The following is an 18,610-nucleotide window of genomic DNA, read 5'->3' as shown; positions in this document are numbered from 1 at the left end:
CGTTTTTCTTAATTTTCTTAAATTAATTTAATTCATTCATTTGTTTAACTTACCGATTAGGCGAACTTAACTTTTATAAATTGTTTATTAGTTTTATTTGTGTTCTGATCTTGAGTTTGTCTTAGAAATAATTTCATTTTATGGACGAGATGCTAAATATATGAGATTTAAAAAGATGGCAATAAAAATAAAAGCAACAATTATAACATCTATGAATATTACTGTTCTAATCGTCATGTTTATGTATTATTTTGACATTTTTGCAAAAGATGCATTTTTTATGTTTTTATGTAATCCGATCACAATGTTTAAGCACTAAAATAAAAAAGTAAGTATTAAATAAAGCTAAATCATGCAAAACATTAACTCAACTAAGTAGAATAAATGTTTAAGTTTAAATTAAAATTGAATGAGATTAAAATTTTTGAGGAGAAAATTTATCATTTAAGGAGTTCATGTAAACATTCTTCGAAGATTAAAGGCAAACAAAATATACATTTTTAAAACAACATATAATTATTAAAACATGTTTTCTTTAAAAAGTAAAATACGAAATATTAAACTAAATAAAACTTTTGTCATTAGTAAGTTTAAATTATAAATCGCAAAATGTTTTATAGTGTATTTTCAAATTATAGGTATTTTTTAGGGATTTAAAGTTACAAATTTAAAAAATTAAGTTCAAAAAAGGAAAATCATGTTACTTTCTTTAAGTACTTTTTAACAAGGCCACAAAAATGTACTGATTTATTATTGATAATATAAATGATTTTATGCTTTTTTAAATCCATTTACTCATTTTAAGCAACAAATACATAAATACATGAGGAAAGTCTCACAGGAGAGTTCAGATTTTTTGAATGATCTGTAAGATTTTTCTCTTTAAAAAAATGTAGCCACAGGCAAGTTCTAATTGGAGTTTAGACAGTTACGCATATAAATCTTGTTTAAACTGGGTTTACAGTAAACTAACATTGTAGGACGTCGTCTAATATCTGAGACACGAGGATGTTGCTGGTGTTTGAGCACAGCAGCTGTTGGGTTTTCTTCCCTGCTGACCTGAGAGTCGTTTCTGCACCGACACTGTAAAAAAAAGGTGTGAAATGGTTCTCCTTGACCTAAAATGTTGCTTCAGTTTGTTGCCAGTGTGTTGTGGGACAGTACCGCCACCGTCTGGTCCCTTGGAAGAACTGCAAGGTAAATAATCACTTGTGCGCATGCGCATGACATGTGAAGTTGAGAAAAAAACAAAACAATCTCAATTAAATCGGTTCAAATTACCCGTAGAACTAATAGCTTCTCTTATTTAAGGGTTTGTGGCGAAAGGCTTGTGTGATAACCGAGTTAAAGAGACATTTTCAAGGTTTGTGTTTGGATTTCAGCTGCTGAGTTTATTGCTCCTTCCCTTCAGCACAAGCACAGCGAAAAAAGGGAGCAGAGGGCGGAAGGTTCCCAGGTAGAAACAAAGGATTCCTCAGAATGACCGTGAGTCCTGCGCGTCCCCGGCGGGCAGAATCCAATAAAGCTGATCATTTCCGCCCGGCCTTTTGTGGAGATCTCAGTCACACAGAAAGAGAAGAAAAAAACAAATGGGTGTCATTCTGGAAACGGCCTAATTGTGTCTGGACGGCCATAAAGTCATTAAAACTGGAATGCCAGACAGTATAGCAGACCAGGCGTTTTATGGCACTGTCTCTGGCCGAGTCTTTGAAGTTTGGGTCCATCTGCGTCCCTTTAACGGGCGTCACAACAGCACAGCCGCCGGACTAAAGTCCGATTTACCCTTCGACGTCCAAGCCTTTGTTTCTTTTTGTGCAGGGGAAGTGAACAGCCTGCCTGTGTGAGCAGACCTGCAGCTGATCGATCAGGATTTGGCATCAAGACGCACAACATAAACGAAACAAATCATTATTTTCTACATTTTCTCGTCTTTTTAAATATTTTTGTTAGTATTTTTTTTTTCATTCTCGGTGGTGTTAAGATCAGAACCGCAGCCTAAGACTCTGTCATATTTGCGCAGAGCTGGACACAAAGGCTGGCAGTATTTTGGGGCTTCAGCTGTTGAACACTTCGTGTCTCTTTTTTTTCTGTTGTTGTTTTGTGTCCTCTCGCCTTGCGGCGCTTTGCACCCAATAAAAGGTTATGGCGGTAATTGTCTTTTATGGCTGCATACAGCTAACAACATCCTTTGCCAAGACGCAACACTGTCCCCAACCTACGCACACACACGCGCGCTTTTACGCACACACATGGACTCTTTTACGCACACACACATTTTACGCACACACACCTATTTTCACCTCATGCGCACCTTGTTCAAATCTTTGGGTGTGTCATTTGGTTCCTCCAAGCAGAAAAAATAAATCTTTTTCTGACATTTGAAATTTTACGCAATATAAAAAAATACATTTAAGGCGTTATAGTCCAGATATAATTTGTTTTATTTAATAAATAGTACAAATTACATTTGTGAAGCAAACGTCAGACGGCCAGCAGACCGCGAGGTATTCGATGAGTAGCCTACAGTGTTTCATTTTCTCTAACTAACAAACATTATTTCCCTTGAAAATGTTACTCCCTGAAATTCAGTTACAGTGACGCAAGCAAATCTACAATAATCCGCAATAATCTAAAAACAAATGTAGGTAGTTAAAAGGACGTAGGTAGTCAATTATGCCATGTAGCTTTTGTGTTTTCATCATTTTTGCAAGAATTTCAAGAGATTTCTGCGTTTTTGTGCACCTACTTCATTTTTTTAAATATTGTTAAACTCATCCGTCTGGATTTGATCTGAAACTAATACACTTGGGGAAACTATGCGGTCAGCAAACAACAAATATGACTACAAACAAAACACACACAGCTACGAACATCCATACACGGACGAGCACAGGCAAACTATACACTGAAAAGAGAATGAGCAAATGAATCAAATCGAGATGGCACTGTCAGATTTGTGCAATATGAAGGTAGTCGCATAAAACTATAGCTCAACATGCTTTTTTATCTTATTCACATAATCCTGTAATATAGAACAATGAGACAAAGGAGTTAAAAACAAGGTCCTTTGGGCACAGAGGCCGGCGTGTCAACCTCAATACTGCTCTTTTGCGCTTTTCTTATTCGTCTTTCGGCGCGCCGTCTTTGTTGAACTTCTTCATCTTCATCCTGCGGTTCTGGAACCAGATTTTAACCTGTCTCTCGGTGAGGTTGAGCAGCCTCGCCACCTCGTACCTTCGGTCCCTGGTCAGGTAGGTGTTAAAGAGGAACTCTTTCTCCAGCTCCAGGATCTGGTGCTTGGTGTACGGGCAGCGCTTTTTTCTGGTGGCACTCGCGTGGAGCCAGTTGGAAACCGGGTTATCTGGAAAGAATTCGGTGCAAGACTATATGAGGACCCGGTTCTGCCTGACATAAAATCCCCCCACCACCCCACACAAACACACACACCTTAAATATAAACACAAATAAAGAAAACACTCAGAGAAATGCAGCTGTCTTGTTACGCGTGTGTCCACTTTCACTTTAAAAGCTCGAAGGCTGCAACGTGAGCACGGCCATTAACGGCCCCCCCTTTTTGGAAATGGCATGTTCAGAATGGCATCTGCGTCGACGCGCAGCCCCCCAACACGCATAGCCTCACTCAGCTTTCTGCGTAAATTGTTTAAACATAAACGAGTGAGCAGTCACTTACTTGGGTCGAGGCCCGGTTTCTCCTCGCCCTCTGCGCTCGCGTCCGCCTGCGCGCTCAGCTCGTCCTTCTCCGCCGGTGATGCTGTCGCCACCGTGCCGTTTGCGTAATCGGAGAGCAGCAGTGAAGTGTGAGACCCGGGCAGCGCGCCGTCCCCTCGCGTCCCCAGACCCTCTGGTTTGATCCCGAAATGTTGGCTCGTCGGTAATCCGGTCAAAGGCAACGAAGCGGACATGGGCTCCAGCACCCACGACTGATAGCGGCCATCTGTCTCTGCAGCCACCGGGCCCTGAGGATGCCCGTAGTGGTGATGATAAACAGAGGAGACTGTGCCTGGGAACTGCGCGGGGACGTGGTTCCATGTCGGCCCAAACACCTGGGGTTTGGACGGGAACGTGCAAGTCCCAAGTTCGCCCGGGTCGCCGATGGAGGCGGGCTGTCTGGCGTGCTGCAGCCCGGGAGCGGAGGGGTACCTCGGGACAGAGAGCTCCTCGCTCTCGGGCAGAATGAGGGAATCCACGTAGTAGCTGGTCAGCGTTCCGGATGTCGACATGGCAGAAAAATGACTTTCACATGGACACAGTCATACAACAGATACGAGCAAAAGGGCAACACACACTACACACATACATATACACACGCAGTAAACCCAGCCTCACAAAATAACAATGTGGAGAAATCAAGTAGCAACTTGGCCCCACACAGAACTACAGTGGGAAAGTAATGGGGAGACAGGCGCCCCTGCCATTGGGCAGCGGAGTCACGTGATCATAAGGCTGAACAATAAAGAATAAATCAATCCCTGTAGTCATTAAATACTCACCCTCAGTGCTGTTACAACCTCGACTTTTAAGAATTATCAATATTTAAGAAACAAAATCTGCTAATTGTATTACGGGGGAGGGGGTGATGTTCGACCAGAAAGTAAAACTTTTACGGTGTTATTTCCATTTACAATCCCGTTGGTTATCCAAAACGACGCATTCGGAAGCCTCATTTTACGAGATGCTTTATAGGAAGCCTAAGCACCCTGATATTACAGCGCGCCAAAACAGATTTTTTTAAGCAGCAGCGGGTTATGGAGGCAGGATTAAACTGAGGATTATAAAAGAAAAAACACAAATTGTTTTTGTGCTTATGTTGGTTTTGCGTCACACATCTACACTGTGCGTAAATTCCCCTCCTCTTCAACAAACGCGGGTTATAAATTGGGTAAACGTAATAAAAATAAGATCAATTTTTTGCTCAATTTAAAGTTTCACGACAAACGTTTCAAAATAATCTGAAAAACATTTTAATGCAATTGAGTCGTTGCTTTATTTTTACTGCGTAAAACGCGCGTTTTCTAAACTCATTTTTTCCAACACCACATAAGCTAAAAAAAAGAATACTAATAGTTGCAATTAAATTCAAATTTTAATCTATTTACATTTTACATGCGTATATAAAACAGTTTAAAATGATCTACTTTTAAAAAATATATATGAAAGTAGTGCAGTAAACTTTTATAGCTCATAAACACTCGCAGGGTTTAGTTTTTGAGTTTTTCCCTAAAAAAAATGTTTAAAAGGGCCATAAGATAATGAAAAATATTCATGAGTTGACATGTATTTTAGCACAAATTAGTTAGAAATTTAATAATTGTAGGAAAAGATGAAAATGAATAGAAACCATATTTTTTTTTGTCTTTTAAATTCAAATAACACATGAACAGAGTATGCAGTGATTCGTCTGAACGCGTTTATTGTTTGCACCACAGTTATCACATGCACAGGCGTCCACGCTGGTATCCTCACGGCCATTAACAAATGCACTTTAAAGTCTGCCAACAGCCGCATTCGGTGTAAAGTTACGCAAAACGGTGCTAAAAATAAGCGTAAAGTTTAGTGTCCGTTCAAAAAAACGCACGTTTTCTGAAAATCATTTAATTTCCGAATTAGTCTGAAAAATTCATTTGAATTTTACATTTTTACGGCGTGGTTTTGCACGAAGCCGGGTTTGCAGAAAGTTTGGTCAAAAAAGGAATATTATGTAAGGCTCGTGGATGCGTGAATGTATTAATTCCAAAGCAGAATTCGGTAAAAGGAGTAACTTTGTTTGCGCTGGTGTTTTATTATTTATTACCAGCATTTAAAATGGAGCCTGGCCAACACCCATGCAAGGCCACATGGGAAGAAACACAGAATCTGCACACTGCAGCTACCATGACATCCGTGGAGTGAACAAAAGAAGGACGAAATACATTGACTTTAATCTGACTTGTGGTTTTTATTTGTCCAGAAGACATCAAACAAGCTTAGGAGGGTCGGAGAAGACCCCTTGTGTCTCTGTTTGCGCACTAAAACTTCAAGCAGACAAATAAGAATAGACAAACACCTTCGGAGCAGGAAAAAGACGCAACAGTCCCAAAGGCTCTCAGGCTGTAAACCGCAATCAGGGTGTTTTTTTCACCCCGCAGTTTACCGCAGGGGCTATTCACTGCTTTTGCCTCTGCAGATAACAGCCTGTCTGGCGGATCTAAATATCGCCATAAAGCCCTTCCCCTCCTTTTGTGTGAGCCACCATTGCGCAGCGGAAGCATCCGGTCCCATTGCCCAAGGAGGTCGCTGTTGCCTCATTCACCTTCCCCTTCCCCTCCACTGCAGTGGTCGTAACCGAGGCCTTGTCTGGCGTGTCTGCGTCACCACAGCTCACGGAAAACACAGCCTTTTAATCCCGACTCCACGACGCACACTGCGGCTCGACTTTGATTTTTCGGAACACAAGGCACGTCTGCTCCGTTTATCCACCAAAAACAAAAACATTTCTGAAAGGAGCGAGGAGGAAGACAACACAAAGGGGGAGATTGGGAGCAGAAAAACGAGCAGCCACCCTCCTCGGGTCTTTATCTGGACAGGTTTGGAACGTGCGTCTGAACACTTGCTGGCAAATCCCCTTTTCCTCGTGTTCCCGCTTTGCTTCCCGCTTGATCTCGACGTTTGGAACTGTGGCAATTAAGACAGTTTCGTGTTGCAGAGTGTAGAAATGGACCCCAACAACATGAAACTACCTAAACCACTCGACAGTCAATCCGGGCCTCCCGTGAAACACAATCAGCTTATTCATATCAGTGTGTCCAAAACGGTGAAACAAAACTCGGATCCAAACACTCTGAGCCGCAGCAGCAAGGCTGGAATGCACACATTCACAAAGACAAGGGCACTTACCCGATCTGCGCAACCTTAATCCCAGTATTTCCGAGCTAAAGCTGAAATAATTTTATCCTTAGTGTGTGTGTAGCTCGTGTTTGTAGCTGTGAGCCGGGCCTCCTCTTCGTCCGACAGGCTGTCTCACGACTGAAGCAGCTCTTCGAGGAGAGGGAGAAAGCTCATATACCAGCCAGTCATAAAACTCTACAATAGCCGGCTGGGCATGCAGCTAGACGGCTTACAGCCTAATATCCTAATTATTTCCGAATACCAGCAGACATTGTGTCTTCAATGTTTCTTTCTCAACTGTTGCACAAAATCCTCCACTCTTAAGGAGGAATTTATTTGACCTTCCCGTGTGGCTCCTCGGAGTATAAAAATGCAAGCAGTTCCTCCTGAGTGTGAGCTGATAATTTATTAAGCATTACACAAAAAACACAATGCCATATGTACACAGAAATATACAGTAAAAACATTCCTCCTTCCCTTTCCACGCACATGCGCGCAATCCTCAGTCTGAGAAAAATTACATTTCCTTTTGAATTGTACACATGGATTCGGGTTTATATCACTGCTTTAAACGTCAAAATGTGGCGATTTTCCAGTGCGTAAAGTAAGACTTATTTTTTTTTTAATTTGGACAAAACGAGAATTATTAGGAAACCATGCAAATCCAAATATTTGTGAAATGCTTGTTTTTCTTTAAAGAGAATATTTGACTGAGCTGGGCACTAAAGCCGCATCTTTTGGACCACAAATGTGCACTAAAGCCAGCTGCACAACAGAGGACATGGAGGTACAAAAACATGAAGTTCAGTGATATTGCTTTGATTTTTCTCAGTAGGTCACAGATGAGGATGCACCAACATTTAGGTCTGGAAATGAAAGAAAGTTGCACCCCACATTGAAATGAGTCATTGCGTGGTGGACAAAGTGAGGGAGGAGGTGGGCGTTGGATGGTGGGCGTCATTGAGATCACCTTTTTTTTGTATTTCCGCAATGATCACCTCTACCATCACGAAAAGCCGTAGTTGGAGGTGAGCTCTCGGATTCTGTTCTCCCGCGTCATCTTCTTCAGTTTCATCCGGCGGTTCTGGAACCAGATCTTGACCTGCCTGTCCGTCAGGTGGACGCTTTTGCTAATCTCTAGGCGGCGCTCTCGGGTCAGGTACATGTTGAAGAGGAACTCCTTCTCCAGCTCCAGTGTTTGGTGCTTGGTGTAAGGGCAGCGCTTCTTTCGGCCGCTCTTCGCCGTCAGCCAGTTGGCCATGTTTTCGCTTTTTGCGTCTCCTATACAGAAAACGGCACATTTTTAAGCAGATGAAGAACTGAGTGACGTGTGAAAAGAACACGGCAAAACACAAACTCGTGCACCAAGAATAAAAAAAGTTATTTTATGTTTAGGGAAAAACAACTCACTCTAATAAATATGGAAATTGTTACCATTTTTAAACAAAAGTTGTGGTTCTAACCGCAGAAATTTACGTCAGTGACGCAAACTTGTCTGTGGAGGAAGAGTGTATGAATACAAAAATGCACAAATATAATAATATTTACGTGTAAACAGTAAAATGTACAAAAAGGGTAAATCTTGCAAATACAAAATAAAATTCTGCAGAATATTTCTGTTTGAGCGCGTGCGCTCGCTCGTGCAGATTTTTGCGTAAAACACCTTCATACTTTTAGTTACCATGAATCTATTTAAAAGGTGTTAACAGGAATTATTTGCATTAATCTGAAACATGATTTTGCTTAAATTTCTTAAAAAAAAACATGAAGAAAGTGTGAGGTTTACTATTGTACCTGCAGGCCCAACTATCAGCTTTTACGCATCAGCCAAACACCGTGAAAGTGTACACTGTTTGAATAAAATTCAATATAATGCAGCTATATATTCATACTTAAATGTAAATTTAATATTTAGAGTTGTGCTGAGTTGTCACTGCGGTTAAATTCCCCCATAAAACCAAACAGGTGTCAAACGCCTCAGTTTACCTGCATAGCATCAAAACAAAAGCGACCACACCTCACAGGATCTGCGGTTACCTTTGATGACCTTTGATGGTCTCTCTTTGTCGTTCTCTTCCGTTTCGTCGCCGGAGGAGGCTTCTCCATCCGAGGACTCCCGCGTCTCCTCCGCGCCCGACGCCGCGCGGGGCTGCGGCTCCGCGTTCCCTGAGGGCGCGGGGGGCTCCTCGGTGTCCCTGCCCTCCTGCTCCGCGGCTCGAGCAGAAGTCGAGGTTGGCGGCGAGAGGAAGCGCGCGGGCGCGGTGGGGTGGAGGCCAAAATGAGAATGGGAAGGGTTCGACTGGGGGCCGTTGGTGTTGTAAAGTTTATGAGAATGTGCGTGCGTCTGAGACAAGCGGAAGTAACCCGGGACAGGCACTGAGCCCCCGCCGCCGCCGCCATCGGTAACTGTACAAGAACTCGACCCGAGGCCGGCTGTAGTTAACCTTGAATATGTCAGGTCTTCGGCGGTGGAGGCTTTGGGGCACTTCGGCTGTTCGTACAGGCAGTAGGTGCTCTCTTCTTTGATGTTCTGCGGGAACGAGCAGTGCGCGACCTGAGGACCCACAGGGTGCTCCTGCTCCATCCGACATGACCTCTGCGTGTCCATCCACATCTCCACATTGGACATGTACGCACCTGAGGCGGCGGCCACGTTCTGGGGACCCATCTCACCCCGTTTCGTCATCCCTGGGAAGTATCCGTAGCTGTGTAGTCCATAAGGCACTTCTGCAGCGGCGCTGTGAGGGACGCACAGCGCACCCCCACTGTAGTGACCCCCTCCGCTCTCGGTGCGCCCGCTGATCAGAGAATCCACCAAGAACGCATTTCCTGACGGACTGTCCGAACATGACATTATTGTGGTGTATTTTGGCGAAGGAAGAAGATAGCCCTTTCTGGCTGACATTTCTCGTGCAAAACATGCTGGATATGATTAGAGGCACCCCCCCTCTCCAGGGCAGGCTCTGGACCAATGGGGTGGCTAGAAAGGGGGTGGTCCCTCCCACTTTGGGAGCTACGTATTTCTTGGACCATCACCATAATGGAGGCAGAGAAAAAAAGACGGAGGAGCGACCAGCGTGTCTTACAGAGGAAGCAGCAAACTGATGAAAAATTCATAAAAAACAATCATTTGTTTAGGTGGAATTTTAATCTAAAGAGATCATATAGATAAAAAGAAACGTCTGTCCTGTGAACATGCAAATAAATCTCAGCAATCTGAGATTAGTTCACATTCTCGTGGACTTCATGACGGATTATAAAGTTTGTTTCCAAAAACAAAAAAAGTAAACTTATATTTAAGGGGACAAAAAATCTAAATACAAAAATTAGTTAATTGGAAAAGGTGGAAATCAGGATTAAACGTGTCAAAGAATTTGTGGATCAACATCAAACATAAAGTACCTGAGCTGCGACTGTCATACGTGTCTTAAAGAGTCTAAAAGTGAAGAAGAATTCGCCTTTAACAAAATAACCAGGAACAAAAATGCGCTTTCTGTGCGTCATCGACACTTCTTGGAATTATGTTCAAGGATATTCCACTGAACTGCTGCTCATATACATACATAATCCTGTGCGTGCGTTGGTTTAAATAAAAAAGATTCCTGTTCATCAGGTTTTTTACTTTTTAGGGGAAAAATGTTTAAATTGAAGTGAAATATGCCTCAAAAGAGAATCAAAAGAATACAATTTTCTGCTTTGAAAAGGATTTAGAGTAAAATATTATCTGCTTAAAGTAAAACACAAAATATTGAACACAAAATTACATTTCTTTTTTTGATAAATGTTAATGTGTCTTTTATTTTTGGTAAAATATTTTTAAGTACGTCTACTAATTAAAAAACCCGCCTTCACGATACATTCTCCTGTTTTATTTAGCTCTCCAAATCCGTTTTTGATTTAAAAAAATTACGCGCAATTTCAGCCCGCGCGCCCTTCATTTTCGACCCGCTTTAATTATCCACATTATATATTAATGCATTTTTAAAGAACATAAAATATATACTGTGTGGGGGTGGCTTCAATGTGCCGCATTGAAGCAAACCTAGAGCTCAGCTCATCCAGTCGATCCAATTTGGGTCAATAAGAGCCACAATAAAACTCTCTTTTCCATCTCGTCGTGTCCTTGGACATGTGCACTCCATTGCGCGTTCCAGGCTGAAGTTAATCTTGGCGAGCTTTGTCATTACCAGACCCAGGTGGCTCCTTGCCCTATACGGCTTTCATTGCTGCCTGTTGCAGAAGGGAAATTTGGGAGAAATTCATAAATTAATAGCAATTTAGCGCCCACGATTCGATCACCGAGAGCCCATTTGTGCGCAAACTTGTGCGTTTGCGCGTTTGTCTGTCGCTTTTTTTCTTAATATGCAAACAAAATATATACTTATGAGGAATTATGTGGGTTGTTTAATTGTAATTAACTTAAAAAAAGTAAATATCACATCAGATAAGTGACTGAGGGACGATTTCCAGGTGGATTTTGTGCGCTGAAGCCTTTTTCTTTTGACAAATTCAAATCTCCCTTCACTATTTTAGACAAAGTATCAACATTAGCCTCAAAGCCAGCACGTTTCACCACGGTGAGTCCTTCTTTGTGAGACACTTGATCCCCAAAGGAAACCAAATACATCAATTAATAACGCCATGCCCCCGAATTGAGTTGTTTTGGCATGCGCACTTCATGATGCAGGCCTACATGGAAGGGGGCTATCAATATCTCGGTGTTACAGTTATTAATTGTAGGTATTAAATCTTTATTTTCACAGCTGCCGACCGTTGGATCATGAAAACACTTTGCCCTGACCACTGGCTTTGATCAGGCCCCGTAATGGTGGCCGAAGAGGCCGTTTGAGTCGTCTCATGTTCGTCCCGAGTGCAGTTATGAACAATAATGCGGCGTTTTATTACATCCAGCGGAAATATTTATTTTTCACGAGAGACAAAGGAGCGCGCGCGCTGGGCTGGGTTCGCACTTCCACATCCAGGATAACCCGCTCCCCGTTTGAACTGGAACACCAGACAGTCAAAGTTCAGTTCCGTGTCCTATCACGAGCACATCAACCCCTATCAAAGCTCAGACACTCAGGACTGGAATTAGCTGCGATTAAATCTAGTCCAAGAGTCATTTTCTGCGAATTTTGTCTCGCAAAGACAGTCTAGTTACTCTTTTAATCCCAAATAATTTTACTTTAAGTGCTGCTATGGTTTGCAGGTAAAAACGTGAACTAATAAAATGTTCTGGCCAAGCAAAACGAGGGACACATGCAGCATGAAGCTCTGACGCACGTGCGCTGCCTTATTAGGGTTTAAGGAAGACTGTCTCCACCGCATGGCGCAGTGGACATCAGAGACGCAGTCTCGTTGGCCCCCGTATATGCATATATATATATATATATATATAAGGCCGAGTATAAAGCAGTCCTGCAGCTCTCTACTTGGCGTTTTTACCTGCAGAGTTTGGAATGACTCTGAAGATCAGAGGATCCAAGGCCGTGACTTTGGTCCCAATTGCGCCGCCCGGTGGTTAAAGTCCTCTTGTAAGCAGTTAAATCAACAGATTTGAGGCGGATGGAGCAGTGCACGAGGGGAAAGGGGGCTCCCAAATGAAGCTGACGCAGCCGCAGAGGCTCTTCCTGTCCGTCCACTCGCTGTCGCCTCCTTGGTAACACAGTTAATAACCTTGGGTCTCAGACGGTTTATTGCACTGCACTCCAATTGTACAAATGCTCCAGACTCTCAGACAGCTTTTATGGCGGCGTTGCTGCGGCAACGGGGAGGATGTCCCATAATTAGGGACGGAATTCCAACGCGCGGTAAAGGATGCGCTAGGCCGGACTGTGGCAGAGAGAGGCAACCATAAACTTCAGCCTCTCTCCCCTATGTTTATGGCCCTTTTGACTGTCATATATGAACGCCAATGCGCTGCTGCGGCCAGCACCAATAAACAGAGTGATAACAACGGCAAATATGGCGACCCTCGCCAAAGGAGACGGCCGCTGAGTGTTTCCAAGTCAAGTCAGCAGATAAACAGAGGAATGGCGCTGGTTTGATAAGACAGAGGTGGACAAACGAGCTGCATTCAGTAACAAATACCTCTTAGAATTCAGTGGATTTAAAAAAAAAGAAAAAGTGAGAAAAAATACAACAAACAATCCAAAATAATAAGATTGTACCTGATTAATGTTCCCGAATTGTCAATCAATAGACTGAGCTGCACCGTTTTGGATTGATAAAATAATGTTTTTCGTAATTTTCCTCACTCTTTTCACTCCATTTTAAATGTTAATGTTGGTATTTCTTAGCTATTTTTTCTTAAAAATTCCCTGGTTTTACGCGCTTGTTTGGTGTGCGCAAAATGCGTCACAGACGCGTTTCAAACCCCTGGACACACACAAAAAAACATCAATTTCAAGAAAAAGATCAAAGAAAATAGTGATCAGAACATATGTGTTTTTCAGTAATTGTTTCTTTCGATTTTATTTGTAAACACAAGATGATACACAATTGTTTTGGGGCATATCATTGATTCAATGCGATGACCCTGACCAGACCTGACATCTAAAAATAATAATAATATTTTTTGCCCACGAATCATGAATTGTGAAAAGCTTTTGGAGCTGCATATTTCGGGCTACACCTGTGTGAGTGTGCTGGGCGTGTAGCTCACGATGCGGACAAGCTTATGTCTCTGGTTTGTGATCAACACTCCGCTGCAAAGCGGGTGGAAAACCTGCGGATTTGGGCGCCCAAAGATACGCAAAAGATTAGAAAGAATCAGTCCTCGTTCTGCAGAGAACAAAAAAAAGTTTGTTTTGAGTTGACATAAAACGCCGTGGCACCAAAGGAGACGGTAAACGTCAGACTTTCACATAAATAAGCATGAAAAATAAAAAAACAGAAACATCTCACTTTGTATCTCATTTTTTGGTCACACCAAGGTAAATCTGATCAGCCTGCAAATCATGACGGCCACAAAATTTGATTTTTTTTATTCTAACAACGAAGAAACGCGTAGATCTTTTGATTACAAAATACACAAAAGCAGTCAATCAGTGACTGATCTTTTTTTTTTTTTTTTTTTTTGCCTGCGTAAAAGGAAAATAAATGTCTCTGAGTCCCAACACTAATATGGGGCCTTTGGAGATACACAGTTTTGAGGAGGACGTACATTTTCCCCAAAAGGAAGAGCGCAATCGGAGTCCAAAAAAGACTGCGTCAGTTCAAGGGATTTCATATCACTGTTGTCCTCGAACTTGAAATTAACCACGGAGCAGTGTTGTGGAAGCTACAGTCTGGAAACATCGCCAACCAGACCCACAGCTGGACACCAGTGGCGGTGGGAGGGTGGGGGTGGCTGCTCCTAAAGCAAAGGATTAGACGTGTAATACTGTAATCTGTCTCTGTTCAGTTTCTTCTCCTTCATGCGTCGGTTCTGAAACCAAATCTTTACTTGTCGATCGGTGAGGTTGAGCATCCGCGACAGTTGAAGCCTTTTCTCCTTGTTTATGTACACGCTGAAAAAGAATTCTCTTTCCAGTTCTCTGATCTGATATTTGGAGTAGGGACACCTCTTCTTGCGGGTTCTCTGTCCACCTGGGGGGCACAGGAAAAGAGAGGGAAGTAAATAAAAACAAAACAACATAGAAAAAAGTGGATATTTGAGAGGTATGAGGGGGTTTTCTCAACACACGCTCCAATTGGTCCATTATTATAAAACAGTGACCTTTCTTTTTTATTTTTTAGAAGCGTCACATTTGGCTCATTTTTTTGCAAATCCAACCACATTCAAATGTAAACAAGCAAGCACACGCAAATATTCCATGAGAAGGGAAAAAAATGAAAATATTGGATATTACTGAATGCATTAAGGGCAAACGCACAAGTAGGAACACGCATTTTTGCGAATAGCTTTGGAGAGCGGAGCTGCTGTGCGCTAAGGGCACCACCCTCGTTACATGCAAGGAGCTCTTTTAACGCAAAGAAAGCGTGAAACAGCACGCTCGTCATAAACGGATGGTCAGAGCGAGGGCTCCGCGTTCGTGTGGTTTTTCTAGGGGAGAGTTTTAAAAAAAGGCAGAAATCACTGGCCTGCTGTCTTTCACGGCCAATTTCAATTCCAAACACGTGATCCTGCAGTTTATAACAAAGTTTTGTTGGGGGGTAGTGGGGGTAGGGGGGGTTTCTACGGGGCCTCCATAAACCTTATATGCTTATAAAACAGCATATAAAATTTTTAACAGCAGCGCGCAAGATTGCAAACTTTCTCTCATAACTGAGGCGCTGACTTTAATACGTACTGCTGCCGCTGCTGGATTTCTCCTCATTGTTGCCGGAAGATAACTCGGGACTGCTGGTTTCCTCCCGCTGCTCCTTTGCGTCGGAATCGCGGCAAGAAGGGGCTTGCTCCGGCGCCGAGCCGAGCTGCTTGGCCCCCGTTTTGTCCCCTGAGAAGGCACTTGTGGAGGAGCTCTCCGACGCGTTCCCGTACGCCGTCTCGTAGAACTGGTCGAAGGCTTGCGGCAGCACGCCATTTCTGCCCACGTTGCCGTAGAAGTTGCTGGCTGCGGAGCCCGTGCCCGTGTGGTGGTGGTGGTGATGGTGGTGGTGGTAGGCGGCGGCGGCGGCCGCCGGGCTGTTTTTGCCAAACATATCTCCAACGACGGCGGTTTGCGCCGACAGACAGTCCCGGTGCACCATGTCCTCCGCGCTCGGGTAGCACTGGGGCAAGTTCCCCCGGTGCGGCCATTTACCGGACGCGTCAATGGCCGCGTAGTCCCTGAATGTCACTTCTCTGACCGGCTGAACCTGCGGCAGGTTCGAGGAGTACGAGTATGTCATGGGGCGGCTGGACGGGGTCTGGGACAGAAACGAGGGCAAACCTGAGAAATCTGCCCCCGCCGACACGTAGTAAGTGCAACTGGGTAAATACATGTTCGATCCGACGGGAACCCTTTCGTCGAAATCCATCATCGTCGTCCAGCCGCTCCTATGTCTCTATGTTGGGTTCGGATTCCTCCAAAGCCGCCCTGAACATGGCTCTGAAGCGCCGTGCCTCTTGGCTCTTTGAAGCAGGTTCGCTAAGCAGAAATTTGGAGACGTAAGCTGACGTGGAGAGCCATCTCCATCCACTCCACTGAGGAGGAGGGTCACGTGATCGCGCGGCAGAAATTGACAGATTTTCAGACCGTGTGCGTGCGCCTGTGCGTGTCTACGTGTGTGTGAGCGCCTGCCTCTATGGGTGTGTATGCTGTGGAAAGGAATACTTTGTGGGAGTGTGACAGACTGCTGTGCGTCCTGGAGTCTAACGTTGCTTTATTTATTGCAACCTCTAATTAAAAGGAATTTCATATCAAACAAATGAGTCGGGAGTGGGGAAAGACGCGCCTTTATAGAGGCAGTTTAAAAAATGAAACTATCATTTCAATTAAATAAGTGTTAACCAAAGTTATCATGTAAATGTCTGCATGCTGTGCGCCTTCATGTTGCTGTGGATACTTCATTACAAGTGTGTTTGCGCTCTTAAAGTACCCCAAAAGTACAAATTTAAGCAATGAGATTTGGATAGTAACGCGCGTTAATCTCCTGATAACAACACAAAAAGCGTCTTTTCAAAGAATGCTTTAATCCTCGTGATCCTCATTTGGTCATTTTACAACATGACATTTGGCTCTGTGCGCATTTGGTTATCAGGGTCATGTTCAAAGTAGACGCTAATCTTTTACTCTTAGTTTTAAAGTCAGATGCATACGAGCAAGTTCATTAATTTAAACTGCGAAAATAATGATTGTATTTAAACAGTGCTTGTATTGAGGATTAAAATGTTTCTTTTCACGCCACAGCTCTTCTGTAATGGCACACAAACGTTTCCTAGTTGGTAAACAAAAAAAATGACAGCGTGATGTGGCGGTTAAGAACGGAGGCTGAGAAAAGTAGTCAAGTATTGATGTTCAAAGTCCCTCGTTTGCAGTCTATTCACTGTCTGTCTCTGGAGTGACATTGTGTACACCCGTTGAAAAAGACAAATGTTCGGTTTTTGCCATCCCGCTGTTCTGTTATGCCTCCAATGAGCACTTTATGAATCCACTAGCAGCTCCAAAAGTCACCATATTCAAGCACGAGCTACTTTTACGCACAGATCCATTGCAGCCTCTGCGTAAAAATTCGGTCTTCAGTGTGATTTTTTGCAAAAACGGGGCTTTGAGAATTAAAAAATGAGTTTGTAATTTTCGTGAAGTACTAATGTCTCACCATTTTTATTATTATTATTCCACAAACGAGCCCTGGCATGAATGTTTTCCGTGCGTAACTGTAATAATCACAAAATAACCAAAATAATGGATCAGATAAATGTATTATGCAGCAAATTTTTTGAAAAGACAAATTTGAACTTTGTTATTATTTGCAAATCAGTTTTTACAGCCAAGTAGTTTGTATTTTAAAACATACTAATAAAATTATGTGGAATATTTTGAAACAAAAATAAAGACGAACTAAAGTAGAAAGTCTCTGCATTTTAATTTGTAAAAAATGTCACTTTACGCATTCCCTGGAGCTCAGTTGTGTGGCCACCGTGCAGCCGGTTTTAGAGACGCTGCAACCTGACTCTAATGCGCTGTGAATGAGAGACCTGAGCTGAGATTAAGACCGCCGTGGCTGGTCAGGCCCCACAGCCCGATGTGTATATGGGGATTCTAGGGGCTCCTGTTGGCACATATGAAACACAACCTTGAAATATTCCACAGGCTTATTCCGTGCAGCTCTAACCAACGTGTGGGCCTGAAACCCGAGGAAAAAAACACGCAGCCATGAGATTTAAAATGGCCCTGCTTGCATGCCATCTTATTTGGATAAATTGCAAAGGCACAAACAACAAACCCGAGTGTCTCTGTGACCACATGCTCCGCCTCTCAGTCAATCCAGGCAAATTCTACGAGTTGTACTGAAGCTTTTAAGCTGTAATTGAGGACAGGATGCTCAGGAAAACCAAAGCCAGCTCTGCACTGAACTGCGTTTTTATAGCTGCTATAGTAGTCTAGTGCGCTTTTTAACCCGACCAGACAGACACCACAAAACCGGCCAAGCGTGATAGGAAGTCGCCACCAACGCGGATTCAAAGTCAACGACTGGGCAACTACAAATATACAGAAAAAGAAGTTTCCACGGTAAGATCCTTAGCACAAAGCAAGCGCCATGCAAATCCGAAGAGGCAACAAAAATAATTTGAATAAGTAAACTAAAAAACTCCTTCTAGGTTATTGTTTTTTACTACTTTTATTTGTAATCAAAGCAAATCCTAAAACTTACAGGAACTTAAAAGCCATAGAACTCGATAGGTTTTTGCAGAAAGCTGCAGTCTTGTTCTGCTTCCAGCTTTCAAAGCCAAAGCTTTGTCTTTACGGTCGACTTCAAGTTCGGGGGAGGGAGAGGGTCCTTCACAGAGAGCAGAGGGGCCGCTGTGCCCCGGATGGAGTTCATTTAATTGCCCTTTCATCTGCTAAAGCTTAAGGTCGCAGCAATTGTGAATCTCTAGAAGCAAAGAGAGGGCAAATCAAAACTTATTTTGCACTGATTTGCGTGGATTTCATACTGCAGGTGGGTGTCTGTGTACGTTTGTTCCTCTTGATTATTATTTTTTTTATACTTGATCCGAGAGAGTTGTGTTCATTGATAGGCCACACTCAGCAACAATTATCCTACATTTTTGGTGAATGTGGGCGGAAACAGGAGT

General features: G+C 43.1%; 3 protein-coding genes across 3 annotated transcripts; all 3 read right to left on the bottom strand.

The window, feature by feature from the left end:
• Positions 1-1,952: 1,952 nt before the first annotated feature.
• On the bottom strand, positions 1,953-6,409 carry hoxa9a (homeobox A9a). Its single transcript, XM_024259598.2, has 2 exons — positions 3,692-6,409; positions 1,953-3,361 (listed from the first exon to the last, which is right to left on the bottom strand). Exons 1-2 carry the CDS (start codon positions 4,239-4,241, stop codon positions 3,120-3,122), a joined length of 792 nt encoding a protein of 263 aa, XP_024115366.1. The 5' UTR covers positions 4,242-6,409; the 3' UTR covers positions 1,953-3,119.
• Positions 6,410-7,276: 867 nt separating this feature from the next.
• On the bottom strand, positions 7,277-10,556 carry LOC112137319 (homeobox protein Hox-A10). The gene is made up of 2 exons (XM_024259575.2): positions 8,923-10,556; positions 7,277-8,166 (listed from the first exon to the last, which is right to left on the bottom strand). Exons 1-2 carry the CDS (start codon positions 9,788-9,790, stop codon positions 7,892-7,894), a joined length of 1,143 nt encoding a protein of 380 aa, XP_024115343.1. The 5' UTR covers positions 9,791-10,556; the 3' UTR covers positions 7,277-7,891.
• A 3,388-nt stretch (positions 10,557-13,944) lies between these two features.
• On the bottom strand, positions 13,945-15,992 carry hoxa11a (homeobox A11a). Its single transcript, XM_024259587.2, has 2 exons — positions 15,180-15,992; positions 13,945-14,475 (listed from the first exon to the last, which is right to left on the bottom strand). The coding sequence occupies exons 1-2, from the start codon at positions 15,850-15,852 to the stop codon at positions 14,243-14,245; spliced, it is 906 nt and encodes a 301-aa protein (XP_024115355.1). The 5' UTR covers positions 15,853-15,992; the 3' UTR covers positions 13,945-14,242.
• Between the last annotated feature and the right edge of the window lie 2,618 nt (positions 15,993-18,610).

The sequence above is a fragment of the Oryzias melastigma genome, linkage group LG11 (genome assembly GCF_002922805.2).
Source record: "Oryzias melastigma strain HK-1 linkage group LG11, ASM292280v2, whole genome shotgun sequence".
NCBI lineage: Eukaryota > Metazoa > Chordata > Actinopteri > Beloniformes > Adrianichthyidae > Oryzias > Oryzias melastigma.
Note: the sequence above shows the minus strand (reverse complement) of the source record. Positions and strands in the feature narration are given on the sequence as shown.